This window comes from Eptatretus burgeri, chromosome 2 (genome assembly GCF_056783735.1).
Source record: "Eptatretus burgeri isolate ZD-2024b chromosome 2, Ebu_testis_v1, whole genome shotgun sequence".
In the NCBI taxonomy this organism is placed as follows: Eukaryota; Metazoa; Chordata; class Myxini; order Myxiniformes; family Myxinidae; genus Eptatretus; species Eptatretus burgeri.
In genome coordinates, this window is record NC_140962.1 from 159776447 (window position 1) to 159800719 (window position 24273).

Genomic DNA, 24273 nt, shown 5'->3' on the forward strand with positions numbered 1-24273 from the left:
TCACCATCCATGGGGAATCCGCTGCTGCCAGCGAGGGCCGAAGGTACATTGTTATGGATAAATCCATGCATGTTTCGCGAGGGGCGTACGTGTCTGCCTTTGAACACATTCCATACAGTGCGCGTGGTTCGGCCGTTACGCAGGTGGCCAGCGCCCACGTCCGCACGACTCTGCTAGCGTGTGCACGGTACGAACACCAATATGTGTCAAATATTTGGTTGGAAAGAGACGTGCCGGTTCTACTTCGCACACTTGCATTCCACCCAACATGGCTTAGAGTCGCCTTTATAGGCCTCAGTACGCATTTCGTGCAGCGTGGGCATCATGCTGGCTGTTTCCTGCGTTGTGAAAAACACCATTCATGCAGCATCTTCAGAGATATTCATTCGTATGCCTTTTTAATGCAACCGGCAATCTTCCCCAGATCATCGGAAGCTCGAGTCTATAATCCCGTACTGCCAAGCCCACTGTATGACTCGCCGCACACGTTGGGTTGAGGGCCCGCTTGGGAACGAGGGCTCTGCGCTGTTAATGCTCGCGCGTCATCGTTTCCTCGCAGCGGCACCACAAGCGCTGGCCTCCGTGAGGGCCCACCTCACAGCGAAGGCGCATGTGGCTCAGATTTACCTCAGGAATAATCAGAAGAGTAGAAATGAAATGAATAAAAAATAATGTAAGCAAACCTAGCTATGAGATCATCGCAACACATTCCCCTTGTTATCCCGCGAGACAAAAGGGGGAAGGGACTATCTACACGTATAATAATGGAATAACTGTCTTTGGACCGCTTTCTGTTGTATGCATGTGGTTCCGAGAACCGCAATAATATCAATTATTTTAAAGGTACAAACACATTTAATATACATTAATTTAAAGGTACAAACACATTTAATATACATTAATTTAAAGGTACAAACACATTTAATATCCATTGATTTAAAGGTACAAACACATTTAATATCAGTTTATTTAAAGGTACAAACACATTTAATATCAATTATTTTAAAGGTACAAACACATTTAATATATATTAATTTAAAGGTACAAACACATTTAATATCAGTTTATTTAAAGATACAAACACATTTAATATACATTGATTTAAAAGTACAAACACATTTAATATCAATTGATTTAAAGGTACAAACACATTTACTATCAATTGATTTAAAGGTACAAACACATTTACTATCAATTGATTTAAAGGTACAAACACATTTAATATACATTAATTTAAAGGTACAAACACATTTAATATACATTAATTTAAAGGTACAAACACATTTAATATACATTAATTTAAAGGTACAAACACATTTAATATACATTAATTTAAAGGTACAAACACATTTAATGTACATTAATTTAAAGGTACAAACACATTTAATATCCATTGATTTAAAGGTACAAACACATTTAATATCAGTTTATTTAAAGGTACAAACACATTTAATATCAATTATTTTAAAGGTACAAACACATTTAATATACATTAATTTAAAGGTACAAACACATTTAATATCCATTGATTTAAAGGTACAAACACATTTAATATACATTGATTTAAAAGTACAAACACATTTAATATCAATTGATTTAAAGGTACAAACACATTTAATATCAATTGATTTAAAGGTACAAACACATTTAATATACATTAATTTAAAGGTACAAACACATTTAATATCCATTCATTTAAAGGTACAAACACATTTAATATCCATTGATTTAGAGGTACAAACACATTTAATATGCATTGATTGAAAGCAACAAACACATTTAATATATATCGATTTTAAAGGTACAAACACATTCAATGTTCATTGTTTTGAAGGTACAAATCGTGCAAACATAACCTCTTCTCCCCACCAAACTCTCAAGGTTGGAAGAAGACTTTATTGAAAAAAAATGAGTTTACACCTTGGCGACCTTTTCCATATGTACACCCTGTGAAAAATTCAAAAATATCGGGGCAATACCCCTGGGCGCTCACCTGGTAGAATAATGATGGAGGCAGAAGTTAACGTGGAACGGAATCGTCTTTTTTAATTTATTTATTTATTTGTTTTTATGCAAACTATCTTTATTACATCACTGGTGAGGAGGGTTTTTGTCAAGTTTCTTCATAATCGTGTGTCGTTTCTGAGAAGAAAGAAAATACCTCTTTAAGGGGGACAACACCCGCTTAAACCCCTTCCGTAGACCCCCCTCAGACCATTATTTTTTTTTCATGCCATGAACAAACTTTGGTACATCATGGGTGATGAAGGTTGTCGTCAAGTTTCACATGAATCGTGTGTGTAGTTTCGGAGAAGAAAGCAAATACCAATTTTAGGATAAACTGACGGACTGACGGATAGATAACACGCCATCCCATAAACTTCCTGGAACTACGTTGCAGGTGAGCTAACCACCCCATAAGCTCCCTAAAACTACATTCCAGGTGAGTTAATGAGCAATTTTGATCTGTACAGTACAGTACATTACTGGATACATGGTTCAGCCCTTGATGAAAAAAAAAAAAACATTCAATATTGACTTCCCAAAAGCATAACGACAATAGGTCCAATTTTTTTTTTTTTTTTTTTTTTTTTTTGTATACCTTGGTCGAGGCTCGTATGAGAGCTAACACACAACTCACAGCAAGGAGGCATGAGACAAGAGGGGCGGGAGTGGAAGGGACAAATCATTGGGGAACAGACACAGGTGAACTGTGGAAGGGAGAGGGATGGGGATGGGACGGGGAACATGGCGAGGAGAAGATGGACATTACAGGGACTTTCAGGAAGGAAAGCAGGAGAATTGAAGGAAGTGGGCTTGGGTGGATTATCGGGGTAGAAAAGATCGAGGATTTGGATGGGGGAAGATAAGAGGTGGTGGTGAACAGCTGTTTTGAAAGCCTGGAGGGAAGAATGGGAAAGAATAGAGTGAGGAAGTTTATTCCAAAGGCGGGAAAAAAGAGGAATGAAAGAGTGAAGATGAGCAGTGATTCGTGATTTTGGTAGTTTTACCAGAAGGGGGTTGTTGGCGGACCTTGAGCGCCCTGTGGAAATGTGGTTGGGACAAATCGCAGAGAGAGCAGGGGGCAAGGCTGGAGAGGAGTCGGTAGAAGACAGAAAGACCACCGACCAACCTGCGGTGATTGAGTGAGAGGCCCAAAGACTCAGCTTCATTGCGGGAGATGCCAATGATCTTAAAAGCCCTGGTTTCGACAGCGTGAAGTCGAGAAAGGTGGGAGGCAGGAGCACCAGCCCAGAGGGGAGAGCAGTACTCCATCAGGCTACGGACAAAAGCTTTGTAAGTGGTCAGGAGCTCAAGAGGGCCGAGGAAGGACTTTGCACGACGGAGGATTCCCAGTCGGCGACTGGCTTTTGAGGCAAGGTTGGAAATGTGACTTTCCCAGGAAAGGTCATGGCAGATAGTGAGACCCAGAAGCTTGAAAGAAAAGACTTCTTCCAGAGGATTGTTGAGAAAGTGGATGGAGGGTTTTCTAAACGGTCCTTTCGAAGAGACATAGTGAGAGTGTGAGATTTGTCTGGATTGAAAGACATGTTCCACGTGTTGGACCAGTTTGTGATTTTATCCAGATCTGCAGTGAGCGAAGAAGCTGCTGCTTGCCGGTCTGAGGGATGACAGATGGTACGGCAGAGGGTGGAGTCATCGGCAAAGAGAAATAGAGGATTTTCCAGAGAGTCCGAGAGATCATTGATGAAAACCAGAAAAAGAACAGGGCCCAGAACGCTACCTTGAGGAACTCCAGCCTGCACAGGAAGAGGGGATGAAAGAACTCCATTTAGGGCCACACGTTGACTGCGACAGGAGAGGAAGTCTGCGAGCCATGAGTGGAGATGGCCTTGAATACCGTGGGAAGAGAGTTTGGTGAGTAGGGCAGGGTGCCAGACTGTCAAAAGCACGTGATATGTCCAGGGATACGGCTCAGATTTCCTGTCTGGCATTGAGGACCTCCATCCATTGATGGGAGAGCAGTAGCAGCATATCTAGGGTAGAGTGACCTGGTCTGAAACCAAATTGATGATTGGAAATCAAGCCATTGGAGAAGAGGAAGGATTTCATGTCTGAAGCAATTTTTTTTGAAGTTTATTAAATAAAATGATCGTCTTTAAATACATGCTTTATTGTGGTCATCCAATTGACATACGTTCGATCCCAGGCAAAGCCATGTACCTTTGTGGGAGGAGGGAGGGCAAAGATAAAGGTGGGGTTGAAGTCTAGCCGATTTTGCGGGGGGGGGGGGGGAAGCAGGGGAAAGGATAGAAGAAGGGACCAGGCATTGCCTAGCAACAAACGGGTACCTTTGCTGGTATTTAATTGTTTCATCGTCCACAAAAACTGTCTTCAAGACCTTATTCTGACGTTTCTCCATTACTTTACCCTCACCACCACCTCTACTTGCTGTCCTCTCACCACTGCCTGCACTCGCTGTATCTTCACCTCTGCCTGCACTTGCTGCACCCTCACCATTGCCTGTGCCCTCACCACTGTCTGCACTGGCTGTACCCTCACCACGACCTGCACCCTCCCCCCGGCTGACACTTGCTGCATCCTCACCATGGCCTGCACTCGTCCCCCTGCCTACACTCAATGCATCCTCACCATGGCCTGCACCCTCCCCCCAGCCTACGCTCACTGCATCCTCACCACTGCCTGCAACCTCCCCCCTGCCTACACTTACTGCACCCTCCACCTGGCCGACACTCACTGCATCCTCACCACTGCCCGCACCCTCCCCCTTGCCTGCACTCACTGCATCCTCACCCCTGCCTGCACCCTCCACCTGGCCGACACTCACTGCATCCTCACCACTGCCCGCACCCTCCCCCTTGCCTGCACTCACTGCATCCTCACCCCTGCCTGCACCCTCCCCTTGCCAACACTCACTGCATCCTCACCACTGCCTGCACCCCCCCTTGCCTACACTCACTGCATCCTCACCACTGCCTGCACCCTCCCCCTTGCGTACACTCACTGCATCCTCACCCCTGTCTGTACCATCCCCCTTGCCTACACTCACTGCATCCTCACCACTGCCTGCACCCTACCCCTCGCCTACACTCACTGCATCCTCACCACTGCCTGCACCCTCCCCCTTGCGTACACTCACTGCATCCTCACCCCTGTCTGTACCGTCCCCCTTGCCAACACTCACTGCATCCTCACCCCTGCCTGCACCGTCCCCCTTGCCTACACTCACTGCATCCTCACCACTGCCTGCACCCTACCCCTCGCCTACACTCACTGCATCCTCACCACTGCCTGCACCCTCCCCCTTGCCGACACTCACTGCATCCTCACCCCTGCCTGCACCGTCCCCCTTGCCTGCACTCACTGCATCCTCACCACTGCCTGCACCCTCCCCCTTGCCAACACTCACTGCATCCTCACCCCTGCCTGCACCCTCCCCCTTGCCTACACTCACTGCCACCTCACCACTGACTACACCCTCCCCCTTGCCTACACTCACTGCATCCTCACCACTGACTGCACCGTCCCCCTTACCTACACTCACTGCATCCTCACCACTGACTGCACCGTCCCCCTTGCCTACACTCACTGCATCCTCACCCCTGGCTACCTCACTGTAGCCTCACCCCTGCCTACCTCACCACTGCCTACCTCACTGTAGCCTCACCCCTGCCTACCTCACTGTAGCCTCACCCCTGCCTACCTCACTGTAGCCTCACCCCTGCCTACCTCACTGTAGCCTCACCCGTGCCTACCTCACTGTTGCCTACACTCACTGCATCCTCACCCCTGCCTACCTCACTGTAGCCTCAACCCTGCCTACCTCACTGTAGCCTCACCCCTGCCTACCTCACTGTAGCCTCACCCCTGCCTACCTCACTGTAGCCTCACCCGTGCCTACCTCACTGCATCCTCACCCCTGCCTACCTCACTGTTGCCTCACCACTGCATCCTCACCCCTGCCTGCGTGTTTCCCGAATAAAGTAAGATAATATTGCAGTGTGAGATTCCTTGTGCTGTGCACAGTTGTTATTACATCCCCACCACGTTACTGACCACCAACACGACCGACATCCGACCACCAACACGTGGTACTCCTTTCGTACAATGATACATAATATGCAGGTCGAACACAAGACACGTGGTAACTGAATCGATTTTTGTTAAAACTGGAAAATTAAAGCTTTATTTGATGGAATTATTACGATGACTATAATACAAATATTAAACGAATGTCATTCATAATCATAAAAACAATCATGTTGGAAACTGCCACGAATTATACCGTTAAGAGTAACACGCTGAGAACAAAGATAAACTTCCACGAACACAAGGGAACGTTGAGTTGAGGAGCTGAGTGGCGTAAAACCATTTACTCATAGGTAATCCATTAACCTGTACTCCACAGGTACACCTTCACCTTCATGTTGTTTCAATCATGACGCGCAATGCGTGCGGGGATCGAGCCAAGCGGAATGGACGTGCGGTCACCCACGTGACGCGCGTGTGGGCGGAGCCCAGCTTGCATTGTGTGGGACGGGTGTGGGCGTGGCCATCGTCGCCGCGTGGGACACGACGAGCGAGCTGAACCTTCGCCGTCAGGCAATGGATGGTTGTCTGTGTTTTGTGGGACCAGGGAGAGCGGAGACCGACGGCGTCTCGCTGCACCTGAAGGAGAGGTAGCGCTGGGATACCGCTTCGTTTTCACCACAGCTTGTTGTGACGTGGTTATTTTATTGCGCACATTACTCCTCTTTGTAGCGGTCTCGGGTGGTGTCGGTAGAGTTGTGGTCGTAATAGTTTTGTTGAGCACGGTAATGATGGTTGTGATAGATTTGGTGATGGTAGTTGTGGTTTTAGTTCTGGTTTTGTAGAGTGATGGTGTTTGTGGTATAGATGATGTTGCTGATTGTTGTAGTCGTAGTTTTGGGTAGGTTTTGGTTTTGGGTAGTTGGTACTTGTAATGGTTATAGTTTTGGTGATGTTACTTCTCGAAGAGGTGGTGATGATGTTTTAATGGTGATAGTTATTTTGGTTTCTATTGAGTTGTAGTATAGATTGTCGTCGTAGTTTTGGTTATGTAGTGTCAGTCATTTTTATTGACATCGTGGGGATTGTCCGAACCGCCACCCACACCCACCCCCACCCCACCCACACCCACCCCACCCACCCCACCCACACCCACCCCCACCCCACCCACACCCACCCCCACCCCACCCACACCCACCCCCACCGCCCCATGCTGTCGCACCAACCCCAACCATCCAGTCAGCGCGTGGCGGTCCCTGGCATTCCACCGGTCGCTTGGCAGTCCCCGGCGCTCCACCGGTCGCTTGGTAGTCCCTGGCGCTCTGCTGGTCGCTTGGTAGTCCCTGGTGCTCTGCTGGTCGCTTGGTAGTCCCTGGCGCTCTGCTGGTCGCTTGGTAGTCCCTGGCGCTCTGCTGGTCGCTTGGTAGTCCCTGGCGCTCTGCTGGTCGCTTGGTAGTCCCTGGCGCTCTGCTGGTCGCTTGGCAGTCCCTGGCGCTCCGCCGGTCGCTTGGCAGTCCCTGGCACTCTGCCGGTCGCTTGGCAGTCCCTGGCACTCTGCCGGTCGCTTGGCAGTCCCTGGCGCTCCTGCTGGTCGCTTGGTAGTCCCCGGTTCCCCGCTGGTCGCTTGACGGTCCCCGGCACTCCACCGGTCGCTTGGCGGTCCCCGGCACTCCACCGGTCGCTTGGCAGTCCCCGGCACTCCACCGGTCGTTTGGCAGTCCCCGGCGCTCCACCGGTCGCTTGACAGTCCCCAACACTCCGCCGGTCGCTTGGCAGTCCCCAGCGCTCCGCCGGTCGCTTGGCAGTCCCCAGTTCCCCGCCGGTCGCTTGGCAGTCTCCGGCGCTCCACTGGTCGCTTGGTAGTCCCCAGAGCTCCGCCGGTCGCGTGGTAGTCCCCGGCACTCCGCTCCATCTTCCGAGAACACATCACTTGTTTCTGAACCTATGGTGAAACATTCACACAGCAGTGTGTGATGTTGCTCTGCCATTGTTTTGCAGGAATGCAGATTTTCTCATCAGTGGGGGCACCGGATACGTACCAGACGACGGTCTTACTGTGCAGCAGCTGTTCTCTGGTTCGGATGGTCTAACTTACAAGTACGTGCCTGCTCCCTTCACTCCCCCTCTCTGGCATTTCAAAAACCGTTTCACATTTCGTTCCATAAACCTGATTCGATCATGCCGGTGATTGGCTGAATTGTGTTGCCATGGCAACCATCTCTGTCACTTGGCTTGTGTGCGTGATATTTCAAAATCATTGACATTTCGCTTTCATATTACACAGGTGTATTCCTCATACCACCCAAAAAGGTGGGGGACCTCGAGTATCAGCTCGGTGTTGGTGTAATTTTGTACCTCCGCAGCCAAAATCCGGAAGTATGTTGTTTGGTTATCTGTCCGCCCCTCCATGATGAGTTTCTTGTGAACTTGTGAACCACTAAAGGGATTTCATCCAAACTTGACTCAAGTATGGGATGTAATCCAATGAGTAAATTATTCGATTTTGGATTCAAAAGGTGAAAGGTTAGGTGCGTTTTGAAATTTGCAGATCAACTTGAGTTGGTATCATCTGATGTCATTCTTCAACTCATCTCTGTCTCTGTCTCTCTTCTCATGATCTGTAATGGAGATCAAGCGTAACAGTTGCTTGACACCTAACCCAGGTGGAGGCGTATCCATCGACGCATTTGATGCTAAATTCTATTTTCTATTTATTATTTACATTTTAAGCCTGGTGTTGGCTTGGTGGTTAGGGTGGCTGGTTTGGGATCTTAGGGTCCTGGGTTTGAGCCCCGCTGGCTGCCGAATTAACACCAGGTGGGGTTGACTCAGCCTGTAATCCTTCTGAGGTCAGCAAAATGAGTACCAGTGCACTGGTATAGTGGCACAGCATCAGCTGCAAAGTTGTGCCCCAACAAAATGATAGCTACCTGGCAGCAAAGTTGCCATACGCAAGAAGAAGATTTACATTTTAATTTTTATAATCTGAATATTTTATTTTATCACTCTATTCAGTGCCTTCAGAAAGCAATGTTATGGATCTGGAGTTGGAGTTTTACCACGAGGGGGAGCTCGAGCTACTCCCGAACACCTTGCCCTGACGCCGCTGGGCACAGATAACTCCGAACTCCACGCTCTGGAGGGTTGTTAAGCAACCATGAACGCCAATTGGTACTCCAATCGTGGCATGGTTTCACTACTTCGCGTGGTACCTTACCTGTGGATGGCCGCATCAAGTTGGGGTGGGGGGAGGGGTGGAGGGTATCATGCCATCGATGCATATTTGCGTGGAATTTACCGTATATGGTGTAGCCGAGCAAAGCTGCCAAGTACGCACTGGCTAACACAAGCCAATCGATAAGGTAAAACATCCCTGCGAGCACTGCTTGCGGACTATGCTGGACCAATGGATGAAAAGACGCGACAAACTTGGGTCCATTTATAATGTAATCAATTTATTTATAACGTGAGGGTGAGTAAAGGCATGTGGTACAATAAAAGGTTTTAATACAAAACAATAATGTGCCGCAGGGAAAAGCAAGGATTGATAAGGTGTGACAAAATAAATGCAAGTGAGACAAAGACCCAGGGCAGAGCTATTCCGATACTCAACTTCTACAATCTTATCTTATATGAACATTATGGGCACCATCAGACACGTACCCTGAGGAAAGTTAGAGAGCAAAGAGAGATGAGGAAAAGTTTGAGGTGTTGGTGACCTTTTTTTGTTACCTTGCGTGGTCGACGGACCAACGCAACCCAGTCGCTGAAGAGGGGGAAGGGGGAAGAAAACTGAGCGTGTCCAAGGTGCATGTTTGGAGGAGGTGTGATGAAGTGTGCTGTGATTGGCAGATGAGGTGTAAAGATGTGTTTAAAGGGTTAATAGAGGAAATAACGTGTGAGAGGACTAGACTGAACCACGTGAGCGTAAAGAAATCTGTTCGTGCAATGTCTAACAATTTAAACTACATGCAGTCTGGCGCCTGGCATCTGGCTCAGTCGTGGACTCCGTTCCATCACTCCATGTCCCAGGAACAAGGGGCTGGCCAGATGATGAGAGAAGAGCGGGTGGGCCATACGAGATGAGGATGGGCAAGAGAGCAGAGCTCTCTTTTATAATTCCTCTGTGGGAGTGGCACTTGAGAGCGGAATAGGCAGGGCGATGGGGTTTCCCCGTGCCCTCATTGGCGCAAGGATGCTTGCCCTGGCTGTGGCTCCACCCAGGTAAGAATTCTGCACCAGAAATGGCCTCATTTGCTTGGCGCTTCCCCACATGATGGAGCTCCTAGAATAACATGGGGCGAAGCAGTCGCCGCTGGTCCCAAAAGGCGGTGGTGGTCTTTAATGGTAGTATGCTTGAACGATGTCAGTGATGGTGTAGCGTAGCAGTTGTCGTGCGGCGAGTTCTTGATGGAGGCAGTGTGTTCATTGTGGCATCATTGGGGAGTGTAGGTGAGTTTGGGTTGTGGTTCAATTATATGTGGATTTTTTTGGGGAAGGCATTGTGGTGGTTGGAGAAATGCTGTGGTGTTGTGGTTCGAGTACGGAGAAGGTTGAAGCAAAGTGTCTATTTGAGAATGGTGCGGTTTGAATGAGAAATGGTGTGTGTATGCAAATGAGGTCAGGTCAGGTATGGGAGCATGTGCCAGAACAGCGCGTCGCTGCGTCCACTTTCCGCCGGTACTCCAGGGGCCTCCGTCTGGCCATCCCCCAGGCAGATGCCAGGCCCATCCCCATCTCCTTGAGATGATGGTCAACCTGCTGCAACCATGAGGAACGTGGTCGGCCCACTGGCCTCCTCCACTCATGAGACTCCCTTGCTGAGAGAATCTGGTGAGCAGGATCAGCGTAAGGAAAACGAGCCACATTTCCATACAGCCGCAACTGACGCTCACGGACTATGCAGGTAACAAATCTCATCCGAGTCTCTCTCAGCAACCGCTCGTTGGACACAAAATCCGACCAGCGATAGCCAAGGATTCTCCGAAGAGATCTTTTTTTTTTTTTTTTTTTTTTGTATACCTTGGTCGAGGCTCGTATGAGAGCTAACACACAACTCACAGCAAGGAGGCATGAGACAAGAGGGGCGGGAGTGGAAGGGACAAAACAGTGGGGAACAGACACATTAGGTGAACTGTGGAAGGGAGAGGGATGGGGATGGGACGGTGAACATGGCGAAGAGAAGATGGACATTTCAGGGACTTTCAGGAAGGAAAGCAGGAGAAATGAAGGAAGTGGGCTTGGGTGGATTATCAGGGGTAGAAAAGATCGAGGATTTGGATGGGGGAAGATAAGAGGTGGTGGTGAACAGCTGTTTTGAAAGCCTTGAGGGAAGAATGGGAAAGAATAGAGTGAGGAAGTTTATTCCAAAGGCGGGAAAAAAGAGGAATGAAAGAGTGAAGATGAGCAGTGATTCGTGATTTTGGTAGTTTTACCAGAAGGGGGTTGTTGGCGGACCTTGAGCGCCCTATGGAAATGTGGTGGGGACAAATCGCAGAGAGAGCAGGGGGGGCAAGGCTGAAGAGGAGTCTGTAGAAGACAGAAAGACCACCGACCTGGTACCAAAGGAATTATGTCTCCGTCTCAGATCCTTGGTCAGAGTCCAAGTCTCGCACCCATAGAGCAAGACTGGAAGTACCAAGGACCTGAAGACTCGGACTTTCGTCCTCCCGCACAGGTACCGGCAGCGCCACACCCCATGATCCAGTGAATCCATGACTCCCCAGGCCCGACCCAGACGTCTATTGACCTCTGACTCGCAGCCAGCAGAGACATGAATATCACTGCCAAGGTAAGTGAATCTCTCCACGACCTCAACATCCTCACCACAAACAGACACAGACAGGACAGCAGCATCCAAGATGTCACCGAAAGCCTGGATCTTAGTTTTGACCCAAGAAACCTGTAATCCCAATGGCTCCGACTCCTCATTCAGCACCTCGAGGGCCCCCAAGAGGATGTCTAAAGTCTCCGCAAAGATGACTGCATCATCTGCAAAATCAAGGTCCGAGATCTTGACATTGCCAAACGATGCACCGCAACTTGATCTCTCCGACATCCTCCCTAAAATCCAGTCCATACAAGTGCTGAAAAGTGTGGAGGCAAGTACACATCCCTGACGAACTCCAGTAACAACTGGAAATAAGTCAGAGGTGGTACCACCACACTTCACAGCACTCTCAGTACCAGAGTGGAGTTCAGACATCAGATCGATCAGTTTTGGTGGCACCCCACGAAGACTAAGAATCCTCCAGAGGACATCCCGATTCACTGAATCGAACGCTTTACAGAGATCAACAAAGGCTGCAAGCAGCCCCTGCCAAAACCCTCCTCTGCGTTCGGTGAGGACCTGAAGAGCAAGGACACGGTCAATTGTTGACCTCTTTGGTGTAAAGCCTGACTGCTCTGGACGCTGGTGCTCAAGCAGATGGTGGCGAACCCCATCAAGAATTATCCGAGCAAAGACCTTGCCCGGCACTGAGAGCAGCGTCACCCCTCGGTGGTTGTTGCAGTCTTGGCGGTCACCCTTCCCTTTCCAGAGAGGGACAACAAGGCCCCTCTTCCAGTTAGTTGGGATGATGCCTGTGTTCCAGGCAGAGCACAAAACTGCATGCAACGACACGAGTGCAGCATTTCCACCAGCCTTGAGAAGTTCAGCATGGATGCCACAGATCCCTGGAGCTTTGCCCCATTTCAACTGGTTCACCGCAGCCCGTGTTTCCACAAGCGAAGGTGGACCACAGTTGATTCAAGGGTCAGCAACAGGGATTGTGACACCCTTGACGTCCAACTCGACAGCTGGGGGATCAGCCTGGCACAACCGCTCAAAGTAACCGGCCCAGCGGGCCTTCACTTCAGACTCCTCTGTCAAGAGCCTACCACTCTCTGCTCGAACTGCAGTGCTCCGAGGGATGGGCTTGGATCAACGTAATGCGCGAATTCCCCTGTAAGCGGGACGAGAATCACCTGTCCACAGGTGATGCTCTACCCCCTCACAGATTCCTCAAACATAGGCCTCCTTGTCCACCCTCAGTGCACATACAGTTTTATGCCTCAGCTCCCTGAACAGCTCAGCTCTGCCATTCAGCCTGGCCCTGCGACTCTGGTCAATGGTATCCAGTGTCCCTTGAGAGACAAAATTCTTCTTTGCCCTGCGGTGAGCTCCAAGGCATCCACCGGCAACATCAAGGACGGTGGTCTTGAAGGCGCTCCACAACTCTTCAGGACCCCCCAAAGCACCCAGACCCCCCAAGTGTCCACTCAGCCTGTTTGCAAACTCCTCAGCTACTCTCTCATCCCTGAGCTTGGCAACATCCAGCCTAGGCTGGGATGGTACCATTCTCCAGGATTTAAGGTGCAGCTTTAGAGTTGCTACAACAAGCCTGTGGTCAGTATTGAGGAACTGAGCACTACGGTAGACCCTGCAGTTCTGGAGCATCCTCCAACGACCGTCAATGAGGACATGGTCAATCTCCTTTGGCACACCGCCAGCGTTGGAATACCAAGTCCAGCGATGAGCTTGTGGGCGCTGAAACCATGAACCAGCCACCCTAAGTCCATGACTTCTTGCAAAGTCAAGGAACTTAGTGCTATTCTGGTTCATAGTTCCTGACCCATGGGGACCAACACACACCTCATAACCATCCCTATCAGTTCCAGTCGATGCATTGAAATCCCCCAAGACTAGATGTGTATCTCGTCTGGGGCACTGATCTACCACAGACTCGAGCGTGGCGTAGAATGTGTCCTTCACGGTGAGATCACTCGCCTCAGTCGGAGCATAAACAGAGACCAGGGAAATGACACCTAAGGAGTGACGAATCCTTAATCTCATAATACGCTCGTTGACCGGTGTTACCTCAATTATCATTGGGGTCAGCTTATTGGACACAGCTTCAGCAACTCCTTGGGTATGGTAACCATCAGAGCGACCAGACCAATAGTAGGTGTAACCACCCACCATTATCTCGCTGCAATCCGGTCTCAGAACCTCAGAGAGAGCTGCAATCCCGATGTCCAAACGCTTGAGCTCAGATGATAACAGAGACAGGTGATCATCCTCTCTTAGGGATAGGACATTCCAGGCACCCACCTGAAGGGACCGCCTCAGGTTAACCCAAGGAGACCGCCGTCTGGTGGACGACACCTCAGCACCACTCCGACACACTCTCCCGCAATCTGACCCAGGGATGTTACCCCGTGGTTTCCCTCCTATCATCAAGGATCGGGGGTCCCGAAGGCTTTGCCCCAATCTCGTCATCCGGTGAGCTGCCCTGCGAAGGGAAGCTGCACAGGAGGTACTCCCACGGAGTGGGTTTTCAGATTTTTTTTGCGTTTTTGCGTTTTGCGGAATGAAGGGTTTTACGGTGGCTGGAGTGCAAATCCTGCCACCAACCTCCTAATGAAAGTAACCCAACTACAGGAGGACGTCCGCAGACACAGTTGGGCACTAGATATGGATGGCCGTTGGCTCACAAGGAGCTCCTCCGCCCTTTGACAGGTTTTGTTTTTAATCCTGCTGGGTGTCCATATCCAAACACCCTCCTCACCAGAAAACCTGGTGGGGGAGACTGTTTAGTCGCCGACAACCCGACCATGGAACAGGTTAGTACAGGTTTGCATGGTACCTGTAGCAGGTCACAGATCGAACCTGACCTGACATATGAATGAACTATTCTGGTATTATGGCCTGCATGCTTGTATAGGGATGTTGGCACGACGTGTAGGGAGCTTGAGTGTTGATGGGTGATTGTGTGCATTTGAAGGGGTCTCATAAAGGGATGTTGTGTGGTTGAGGGTGTGTGTTCACTCAAGAACCATCTTCACCCATGTCCCCTCCCTTGGAAAGAAAAAAAAAAAAACTACAGCAAAAAAATGTTTTGCATTTTTCTTGTATTGGTGTGGTGTTGATAACTTGGAGTGGTGTTGATAACTTGGAGTGGTGTTCATAAATTGGAGTTGTGTTGATAAATTTGTGTGGTGTTGATAAATTGGGGTGGAGTTGATAAATTGGTATGGAGTTGATAAATTGGTCTCGTGTTGATAAATTGGTATGGAATTGATAAATTGGTCTCATGTTGATAAATTGGTGTGCAGTTGATAAATTGGTCTCGTGTTGATAAATTGGTATGGAGTTGATAAATTGTGTGGAGTTGATAAATTGGTGTGCAGTTGATAAATTGGTGTGGTGTTGATAAATTTGTGTGAAGTTGATAAATTGGTCTCGTGTTGATAAATTGGTATGAAGTTGATAAATTGGTCTCGTGTTGATAAATTGGTATGGAGTTGATAAATTGTGTGGAGTTGATAAATTGGTCTCGTGTTGATAAATTGGTGTGGTGTTGATAAATTGGTGTGGTGTTGATAAATTGGTGTGGTGTTGATAACTTGGAATGGTGTTGATAAATTTGTGTGAAGTTGATAAATTGGTCTCGTGTTGATAAATTGGGGTGGAGTTGATAAATTGGTCTCATGTTGATAAATTTGTGTGAAGTTGATAAATTGGTCTCGTGTTGATAAATTGGTCTCGTGTTGATAAATTGGTCTGGTGTTCATAAATTGGTCTCGTGTTGATAAATTGGGGTGGAGTTGATAAATTGGTGTGGAGTTGATAAATTGGTCTCATGTTGATAAATTTGTGTGAAGTTGATAAATTGGACTCGTGTTGATAAATTGGTCTCGTGTTGATAAATTGGTGTGGTGTTGATAACTTGGAATGGTGTTGATAAATTTGTGTGAAGTTGATAAATTGGGGTGGAGTTTATAAATTGGTGTGGAGTTGATAAATTGGTCTCATGTTGATAAATTTGTGTGAAGTTGATAAATTGGTCTCGTGTTGATAAATTGGTATGGAGTTGATAAATTGTGTGGAGTTGATAAATTGGTCTCGTGTTGATAAATTGGTGTGGTGCTGATAACTTGGAATGGTGTTGATAAATTTGTGTGAAGTTGATAAATTGGTCTCGTGTTGATAAATTGGGGTGGAGTTGATAAATTGGTGTGGAGTTGATAAATTGGTCTCATGTTGATAAATTTGTGTGAAGTTGATAAATTGGTCTCGTGTTGATAAATTGGTCTGGTGTTCATAAATTGGTCTCGTGTTGATAAATTGGGGTGGAGTTGATAAATTGGTGTGGAGTTGATAAATTGGTCTCATGTTGATAAATTTGTGTGAAGTTGATAAATTGGTCTCGTGTTGATAAATTGGTGTGGTGTTGATAACTTGGAATGGTGTTGATAAATTTGTGTGAAGTTGATAAATTGGCCTCTTGTTGATAAATTGGTGTGGTGTTGATAAATTTGTGTGGAGTTGATAAATTGGGGTGGAGTTTATAAATTGGTGTGGAGTTGATAAATTGGTCTCATGTTGATAAATTTGTGTGAAGTTGATAAATTGGTCTCATGTTGATAAATTGGTGTGAAGTTGATAAATTGCTCTCGTGTTGATAAATTTGTGTGAAGTTGATAAATTGGCCTCTTGTTGATAAATTGGGGTGGAGTTGATAAATTGGTGTGGTGTTGATAAATTTGTGTGAAGTTGATAAATTGGTGTGAAGTTGATAAATTGCTCTCATGTTGATAAATTGGCCTCTTGTTGATAAATTGGTGTGGTGTTGATAAATTTGTGTGGTGTTGATAAATTGTTCTCGTGTTGATAAATTGGTATGGAGTTGATAAATTGGTCTCGTGTTGATAAATTGGTATGGAGTTGATAAATTGTGTGGAGTTGATAAATTGGTGTGCAGTTGATAAATTGGTGTGGTGTTGATAAATTTGTATGGAGTTGATAAATTGGTCTCGTGTTGATAAAGTGGTAGGGGGTAGAGAAATTGTGAGGAGTTGATAAATTGGCCTGTTGTTGATAAATTGGGGTGGAGTTGATAAATTGGTGTGGTGTTGATAAATTGGTGTGGTGTTGATAAATTTGTGTGAAGTTGATAAATTGGTCTCGTGTTGATACATTGGTGTGGAGTTGATAAATTGGTCTCATGTTGATAAATTTGTGTGAAGTTGATAAATTGGTCTCGTGTTGATAAATTGGTCTGGTGTTCATAAATTGGTCTCGTGTTGATAAATTGGGGTGGAGTTGATAAATTGGTGTGGAGTTGATAAATTGGTCTCATGTTGATAAATTTGTGTGAAGTTGATAAATTGGTCTCGTGTTGATAAATTGGTGTGGTGTTGATAACTTGGAATGGTGTTGATAAATTTGTGTGAAGTTGATAAATTGGGGTGGAGTTTATAAATTGGTGTGGAGTTGATAAATTGGTGTGGAGTTGATAAATTGGTCTCATGTTGATAAATTTGTGTGAAGTTGATAAATTGGTCTCGTGTTGATAAATTGGTGTGAAGTTGATAAATTGCTCTCGTGTTGATAAATTTGTGTGAAGTTGATAAATTGGCCTCTTGTTGATAAATTGGGGTGGAGTTGATAAATTGGTGTGGTGTTGATAAATTTGTGTGGAGTTGATAAATTGGGGTGGAGTTTATAAATTGGTGTGGAGTTGATAAATTGGTCTCATGTTGATAAATTGGTGTGAAGTTGATAAATTGCTCTCGTGTTGATAAATTTGTGTGAAGTTGATAAATTGGCCTCTTGTTGATAAATTGGGGTGGAGTTGATAAATTGGTGTGGTGTTGATAAATTTGTGTGAAGTTGATAAATTGGTGTGAAGTTGATAAATTGCTCTCATGTTGATAAATTGGCCTCTTGTTGATAAATTGGTGTGGTGTTGATAAATTTGTGTGGTGTTGATAAATTGTTCTCGTGTTGATAAATTGGTCTCGTGTTGATAAATTGGGGTGGAGTTGATAAATTGGTGTGGAGTTGATAAATTGGTCTCATGTTGATAAATTTGTGTGAAGTTGATAAATTGGTCTCGTGTTGATAAATTTGTGTGAAGTTGATAAATTGGCCTCTTGTTGATAAATTGGTGTGGTGTTGATAAATTTGTGTGAAGTTGATAAATTGGTCTCGTGTTGATAAATTGGTCTGGTGTTCATTGATAAATTGGTGTGGTGTTGATAACTTGGAGTGGTGTTGATAAATTGGTGTAGTGTTGATAAATTTGTGCGAAGTTGATAAATTGGTGTGAAGTTGATAAATTGGTCTCGTGTTGATAAATTGGTGCGGTGTTGATAAATCGGTCTGGTGTTGTCACTTCCTGTTTATTTATTTACCAATTTTTATATTTTTTTTACCCAGTGCCCTTGCCTTCGAACCCCTGACCCTTGACTTGCCCTGTCAAAATGAGTCATTCTCACCCCAATGTGGTCCCTGACATTTTACCCCACTCAGACCCACATACCTCTCACTCACTCCCAGCCTATATAAACCCCCCTACCCCTTATTTATTTTTACTCTGATGAAGGATTAATGCCAGAAACCTCACCTCCTTTCTCTCACCTCAGTTCGCATATCTTGATCAATGATCTGTTGATTTAATCCATTGTTCTGTGCATATCCACCGACACAGATCGATACGAGTCTTAACCTCACCTGCAAGACTAGTTCTTCATTTTTCAATTTGTTTGTTACCCTTTTGGGGCCACCATTGATCCATATGCATTCGGTAACAACATACAACTTGCTCATAAAGAGGCATTCGCTGGGTGTAAAGAAATGCCACTCTTGGAATTTGAACAATCATAAACGTTTTTTGATAATCCACATTGTTAACCACACAAGCTAGCCCTTGGTGTCAAATTGAACTTGTCCACTTTCATCCACCTTGTTAAGCAGAGTCGGTGGTATAATGGTTAGAGCGTCTGCTGTTAGTGTCGGAGGTCGGTGGTTCAAACCTCGTCCGATTTGTAGCAAAGGGTTTACAAATAGTACCCGCTGCTCCCTTCACGTTCACATGTAAAAAGATAGAGAACGGACAAACAACCATCTGCAGGCAACCATTGTGTAGGCCTCCGAATGTCCTCCTCCCGTGATGAAGTTCCATGGAAGGGTAATCGTATCATTGTTGATCAAGTGGTAGCATCGGGCATACGGTATGTAATCCACGATGCCACAACAAGTGTACACACACAACAGTGGCACAACTGAGCAACAATGACACGCTGTTAAAGGTATATATAAATACCTCATTTGGGTACAACCAAAAAGGCACCACCATTAACAACCGCAACCCCAACTCAGAAGTAGCAAGTTGTTACGACGAGAGGAAAATGTTAAGGGCAGTTGGTCTGTGTTGCTCATCCTTTGGACGATCCCAGAAAGTTATGGTTGACAACTGATCTACAGGGATGCTGCTAGGTCCGAGAAACGGCAAAACCAAAACAAACAACGCGGTTCTAACAAAAATCATTGAGGGGTTCAGAACAACCATGAACCTTCTATACGAGGAAAGTAAGAGGATTAAAACAACATAGATCGCATCATAATCCTCGGAGTGGTGTCTGTCAAGACCATTTAAGGCCTCTTGGAGCAGAAAGGAGGGTGTGTGCAAAGGCGTAGCTACTGAGTGCTGTTGCACCGTTGCTTCGCCCGCCACTCCATCGTGCAGCCATCACCCCATCACCTCGCCTGCCGCTACCTCTTACTGCTATAGCATCTCCGCCGAGTAGCGTTGCCTTGATGTTACAGGTTTCCTTCGTAACACAGGTCACATGACCTCCAAGATTGCCAGAGACAAGTCTGAACATTGTTTTGTATTAAATATTGTGATGCGATCATTGTTGCCAAGATGCATTAATCAACGACACTTCATCAAAGTCGAGAGATAGAACGTAATTATTTCTTACCAAAACCAGACAATTCCAGAACCTAAAGGCCATATCACAGTGCCGGCTCCATCAGGGTCATCGATGCAACTTGTGAAGTTCGGTCTACAACGATAACCCCGTAAGGAGATGAGCAGATGGAAACCACGTCATTAACAATGAGGTTTCGAGTTTCCCCTCCATGAGCTATGCCGAGACCTCTATTGTCCCAATAACACCCATGAGGGTCCTTCGAATGCAAGGATAAGGTATCGTGATACGTCTTCATGGGATGTGGGATTCTAGCACGTGGATCACATGGTGAGATGAGCACCCATACCTACACCAACAGGTGTTACTACCGTGCATGCACGACCTTTGAGCAGCACTTTAATTAACAGGCTCTTCCATGAGCCAAAGGAAATTCAAATTTGTTAACATCAGCAACACGGGCAATGGGATTGTGAAGGAGGAAACTTCAAGAATTTGACCTTTATCCCCTTGAACCATGACAAAGAGGCCACTTTTCCAACATGGAAATTATAGTGGACAAGTTCAATTTGACACCAAGGCCTAATTTCTGTGGATTAACAATGGATTAAAGTGGACAAGTTCAATTTCAGACCAAGGCCTAGCTTGTATGGTTAACAAGGTGGATTAAAGTGGATAAGTTCAATTTCAGACCAAGGCCTAGCTTGTATGGTTAACAAGGTGGATTAAAGTGGACAAGTTCAATTTGACACCAAAGCCTAGTTTCTGTGGATTAACAATGGATTAAAGTGGACAAGTTCATTTTCAGACCAAGGCCTAGCTTGTGTGGTTAACAAGGTGGATTAAAGTGAATAAGTTCAATTTGAGGCCAAGGCCTAGCTTGTGTGGTTAACAAGATGGATTACGGTGGACAAGTTCAATTTGAGACCAAGGCCGAGCTTGTGTGGTTAACAATGTGGATTATGGTAGACAAGTTCAATTTGAGACCAAGGCCGAGCTTGTGTGGTTAACAAGGTGGATTATGGTAGACAAGTTCAATTTGAGACCAAGGCCGAGCTTGTGTGGTTAACAAGGTGGATTAAAGTGGACAAGTTCAATTTGAGACCAAGGCCTAGCTTGTGTGGTTAACAAGGTGGATTAAAGTGGACAAGTTCAATTTTAGAGCAAGGCCTAGCTTGTGTGGTTAACAATGTGGATTATGGTGGATAAGTTCAATTTGAGACCAAGGCCGAGCTTGTGTGGTTAACAATGTGGATTATGGTGGATAAGTTCAATTTGAGACCAAGGCCTAGCTTGTGTGGTTAACAATGTGGATTACGGTGGACAAGTTCAATTTGAGACCAAGGCCGAGCTTGTGTGGTTAACAATGTGGATTATGGTGGATAAGTTCAATTTGAGACCAAGGCCGAGCTTGTGTGGTTAACAATGTGGATTATGGTGGATAAGTTCAATTTGAGACCAAGGCCGAGCTTGTGTGGTTAACAATGTGGATTATGGTGGATAAGTTCAATTTGAGACCAAGGCCGAGCTTGTGTGGTTAACAAGGTGGATTAAAGTGGACAAGTTCAATTTTAGAGCAAGGCCGAGCTTGTGTGGTTAACAATGTGGATTATGGTGGATAAGTTCAATTTGAGACCAAGGCCGAGCTTGTGTGGTTAACAATGTGGATTATGGTGGATAAGTTCAATTTGAGACCAAGGCCGAGCTTGTGTGGTTAACAATGTGGATTATGGTGGATAAGTTCAATTTGAGACCAAGGCCGAGCTTGTGTGGTTAACAATGTGGATTATGGTGGATAAGTTCAATTTGAGACCAAGGCCGAGCTTGTGTGGTTAACAATGTGGATTATGGTGGACAAGTTCAATTTGAGACCAAGGCCGAGCTTGTGTGGTTAACAAGGTGGATTAAAGTGGACAAGTTCAATTTGAGACCAAGGCCTAGCTTGTGTGGTTAACAAGGTGGATTAAAGTGGACAAGTTCAATTTTAGAGCAAGGCCTAGCTTGTGTGGTTAACAATGTGGATTATGGTGGACAAGTTCAATTTGAGACCAAGGCCGAGCTTGTGTGGTTAACAAGGTGGATTAAAGTGGACAAGTTCAATTTGAGACCAAGGCCTAGCTTGTGTGGTTAACAAGGTGGATTAAAGTGGACAAGTTCAATTTTAGAGCAAGGCCGAGCTTGTGTGGTTAACAATGTGGATTACGGTGGACCAGCCCAGCTTGGCCTGAGCCCCGAGGCCTTTGCAAAACGGTAATTCCTTAATCTCCTTCTTCAGCTTGATGGTGCAAACCACTTATCGGTGACATGATGGTGAAGGTTTTTCATTTGGAACTCCCTTCCTTGTTTAATTATCGTGATGAGAGGGGACACGATGAGGGGTTCCTCTTTAATATCAAATTCCTGTGTTGAGAGGGGGCACGGTGAGGGGGTTAAGCACAGAAGTAATGGTGGGATTTGTAAATGTTTCTCGTCATGGTATAAATGGTGGTTGTATTTTGTGGTTTGTTATTCACACTCTCCCCTTTTAGAGGAAACAGTCGAATCACACTGCAGGATCTCTTAACAACTCACAGGTCTCTTGGGCCCTGTTTCCATGTGTGACAAAACCTGGCATGATTCCATAGCGACACGGTGAAGCGGCTGAGGCAGGTTAGCACCTGCTCTGGAGCTTGCTCTGCTCCTGTTTACAAGGAATCCCTAACCCTTGATCTACCCTCCAAAGGCCTTGGATAATTTAATCTTAATTTGAATTAACACTAGTCTATTAACTGCTCTCCTACGATACCTGTCTGCTCAGCAAGATGCTCACCTTGCTGTTTATCGAACGATTTGGGTGCGGGGGTGACGACATGAAAGAGTACTGGGTTTGTGTAAGGTTAATAGGGTTAGAAAGGTGAACGAACAGGGTTGGGGTGTGGGGGTGATGAGATGAAAGAGTACTGGGTTTGTGGAAGGTTAATGGGGTTTTCGACGTTAATGAGCAGGGTTAGGGGATGAGACGAGATGGTGGAGCAGGAGTAGTGTATATTGAATCCATTGAGTGGAGTTATTTTGTACTGATTGAGGAAAGTGTTTCCACAGAATGGAGAGACGAGCATCAACAGCGTGGAAGTTTGCAACAAGCCTGGATTTTTGAGGATTAACCTGGAGGGGATTATTGGGCAAGCTTGTGTATCCTCGAGGGATTGGGGGTGAGGGGGTGAGCTAAGGAGAGCAAGACCAGAAGAGAGTTGATTATAAAACCTCCAACTGTGTGCCCTTTTCTTCGATTTAACATTTCTCTCAATCCTACAATGAGATATTAAAAACGGAAAACACTATAATGGATTTAAAAGGTCCATTGTTGCTGTTGGATTATGTGTGCTTAGTTCTTTTGTTATTTTGGTTGTTGTTGTTGTTGCTGATGTTGGTTAGCCCCGGTTAGTTCTGCTCAAACAGGCCCGCAGCACGGAGTTACCAATCGATGTCCGAGGATTGAACGAGAGATACCTCACATTTCAGATGTTGTTTCCTCGTGATTGTGACAACACCACACAATTGCACAGCGTGTTCTCGTGTTGGGTATAGATAGTGAGTGCAAAATTATGTTGACACATAGTGAAGGCTGGGAACACATTTCCCTTTTCTCCCCTCCCTCGAGCTCTTTATTTCCTTTTATTATGGCTGTTATTGGAGAACCACCTCAGTGCCGTCAAGTCTGGTATTTCACAAAAGCCAACTGGCAGGGACTCCAAGCAGCCATCGAACTTATAGACTGGTCTCCCATCTCTACTTCCTCCGCCATCAACTCATCCTGGGAATTCTTTCATACAAACTTGCTCTCCCTCATGCACAGATTTATCCCATCTTGTCTTCAGTTGTCCGACCCTTCCTCCCACCCATGTTGCACTGAAGCTTGTGGTGAGGCAGTTGTCCTGAAACAACTTGCCTTTGCCTCATGGAAAGCAAACCCAACTGAGGGTAATATCAATTCCTTCCATAAAGCTCAGAACAAGTGTGTATCTACCCTCAGGAGAGCCAGAAAACAACATCTTTCTCATCTCAAGTCTGAACTCTCAAACCTCTCTCCCTCCTCAAAATCCTGGTGGCATCTAATCCAATCTGTTTCTGGTGTATGTTCCCCCTCCATCCTCTCCCTTACCTCAAATGGCCGCACTGCTGATACCGCACATGAAAAGGCTGAATGCCTAAACTCGGTGTTTGCATCGAAATCGTGTGTCCGAAACCAATTGCTCTCTGTACCCACTTTACCCAGTCGTACTCAGCTGTCCCTGGACTCTGTGTCCTTTTCTCCTGACAAGGTGGAGAGTTTCCTGTCAAACCTCGACTCAGATTCTGCAACCTGTCCAGACGGCATCAGCCCACATGTCCTAAAAACCTGCTCCTCTGATTTTGCTCACCCTCTCTCTGTTCTATTCACCCTCTCATTTGCTCAAGGTCATCTGTCATCTGCTTGGAAATCGGCAAACATTACTGCCCTGCATAAAAAAGGTGCAAAAACAGATCCCTGCAACTATAGACCAATCAGCCTTCTGCCAATCATCAGCAAAGTTATGGAAT

At 46.1% G+C, this 24273-nt stretch overlaps 1 protein-coding gene across 4 annotated transcripts in view; it reads left to right on the forward strand.

The window, feature by feature from the left end:
• The first annotated feature begins 6504 nt into the window (after nt 1–6504).
• The window catches only part of LOC147033714 (inosine-5'-monophosphate dehydrogenase 1-like), a 51804-nt gene continuing 34035 nt past the window's right edge, over nt 6505–24273 (forward strand). For 3 of the 4 annotated variants that reach the window (XM_085871866.1, XM_085871867.1, XM_085871869.1), the window contains exons 1-2: nt 6505–6662; nt 8011–8109. In XM_085871866.1, the coding sequence (XP_085727992.1) occupies nt 6589–6662; nt 8011–8109 (173 nt within the window). In that variant the 5' untranslated portion in view covers nt 6505–6588. The remainder of the gene's footprint in view (nt 6663–8010; nt 8110–24273) is intronic. The other variant, XM_085871868.1, reaches the window with a different exon arrangement.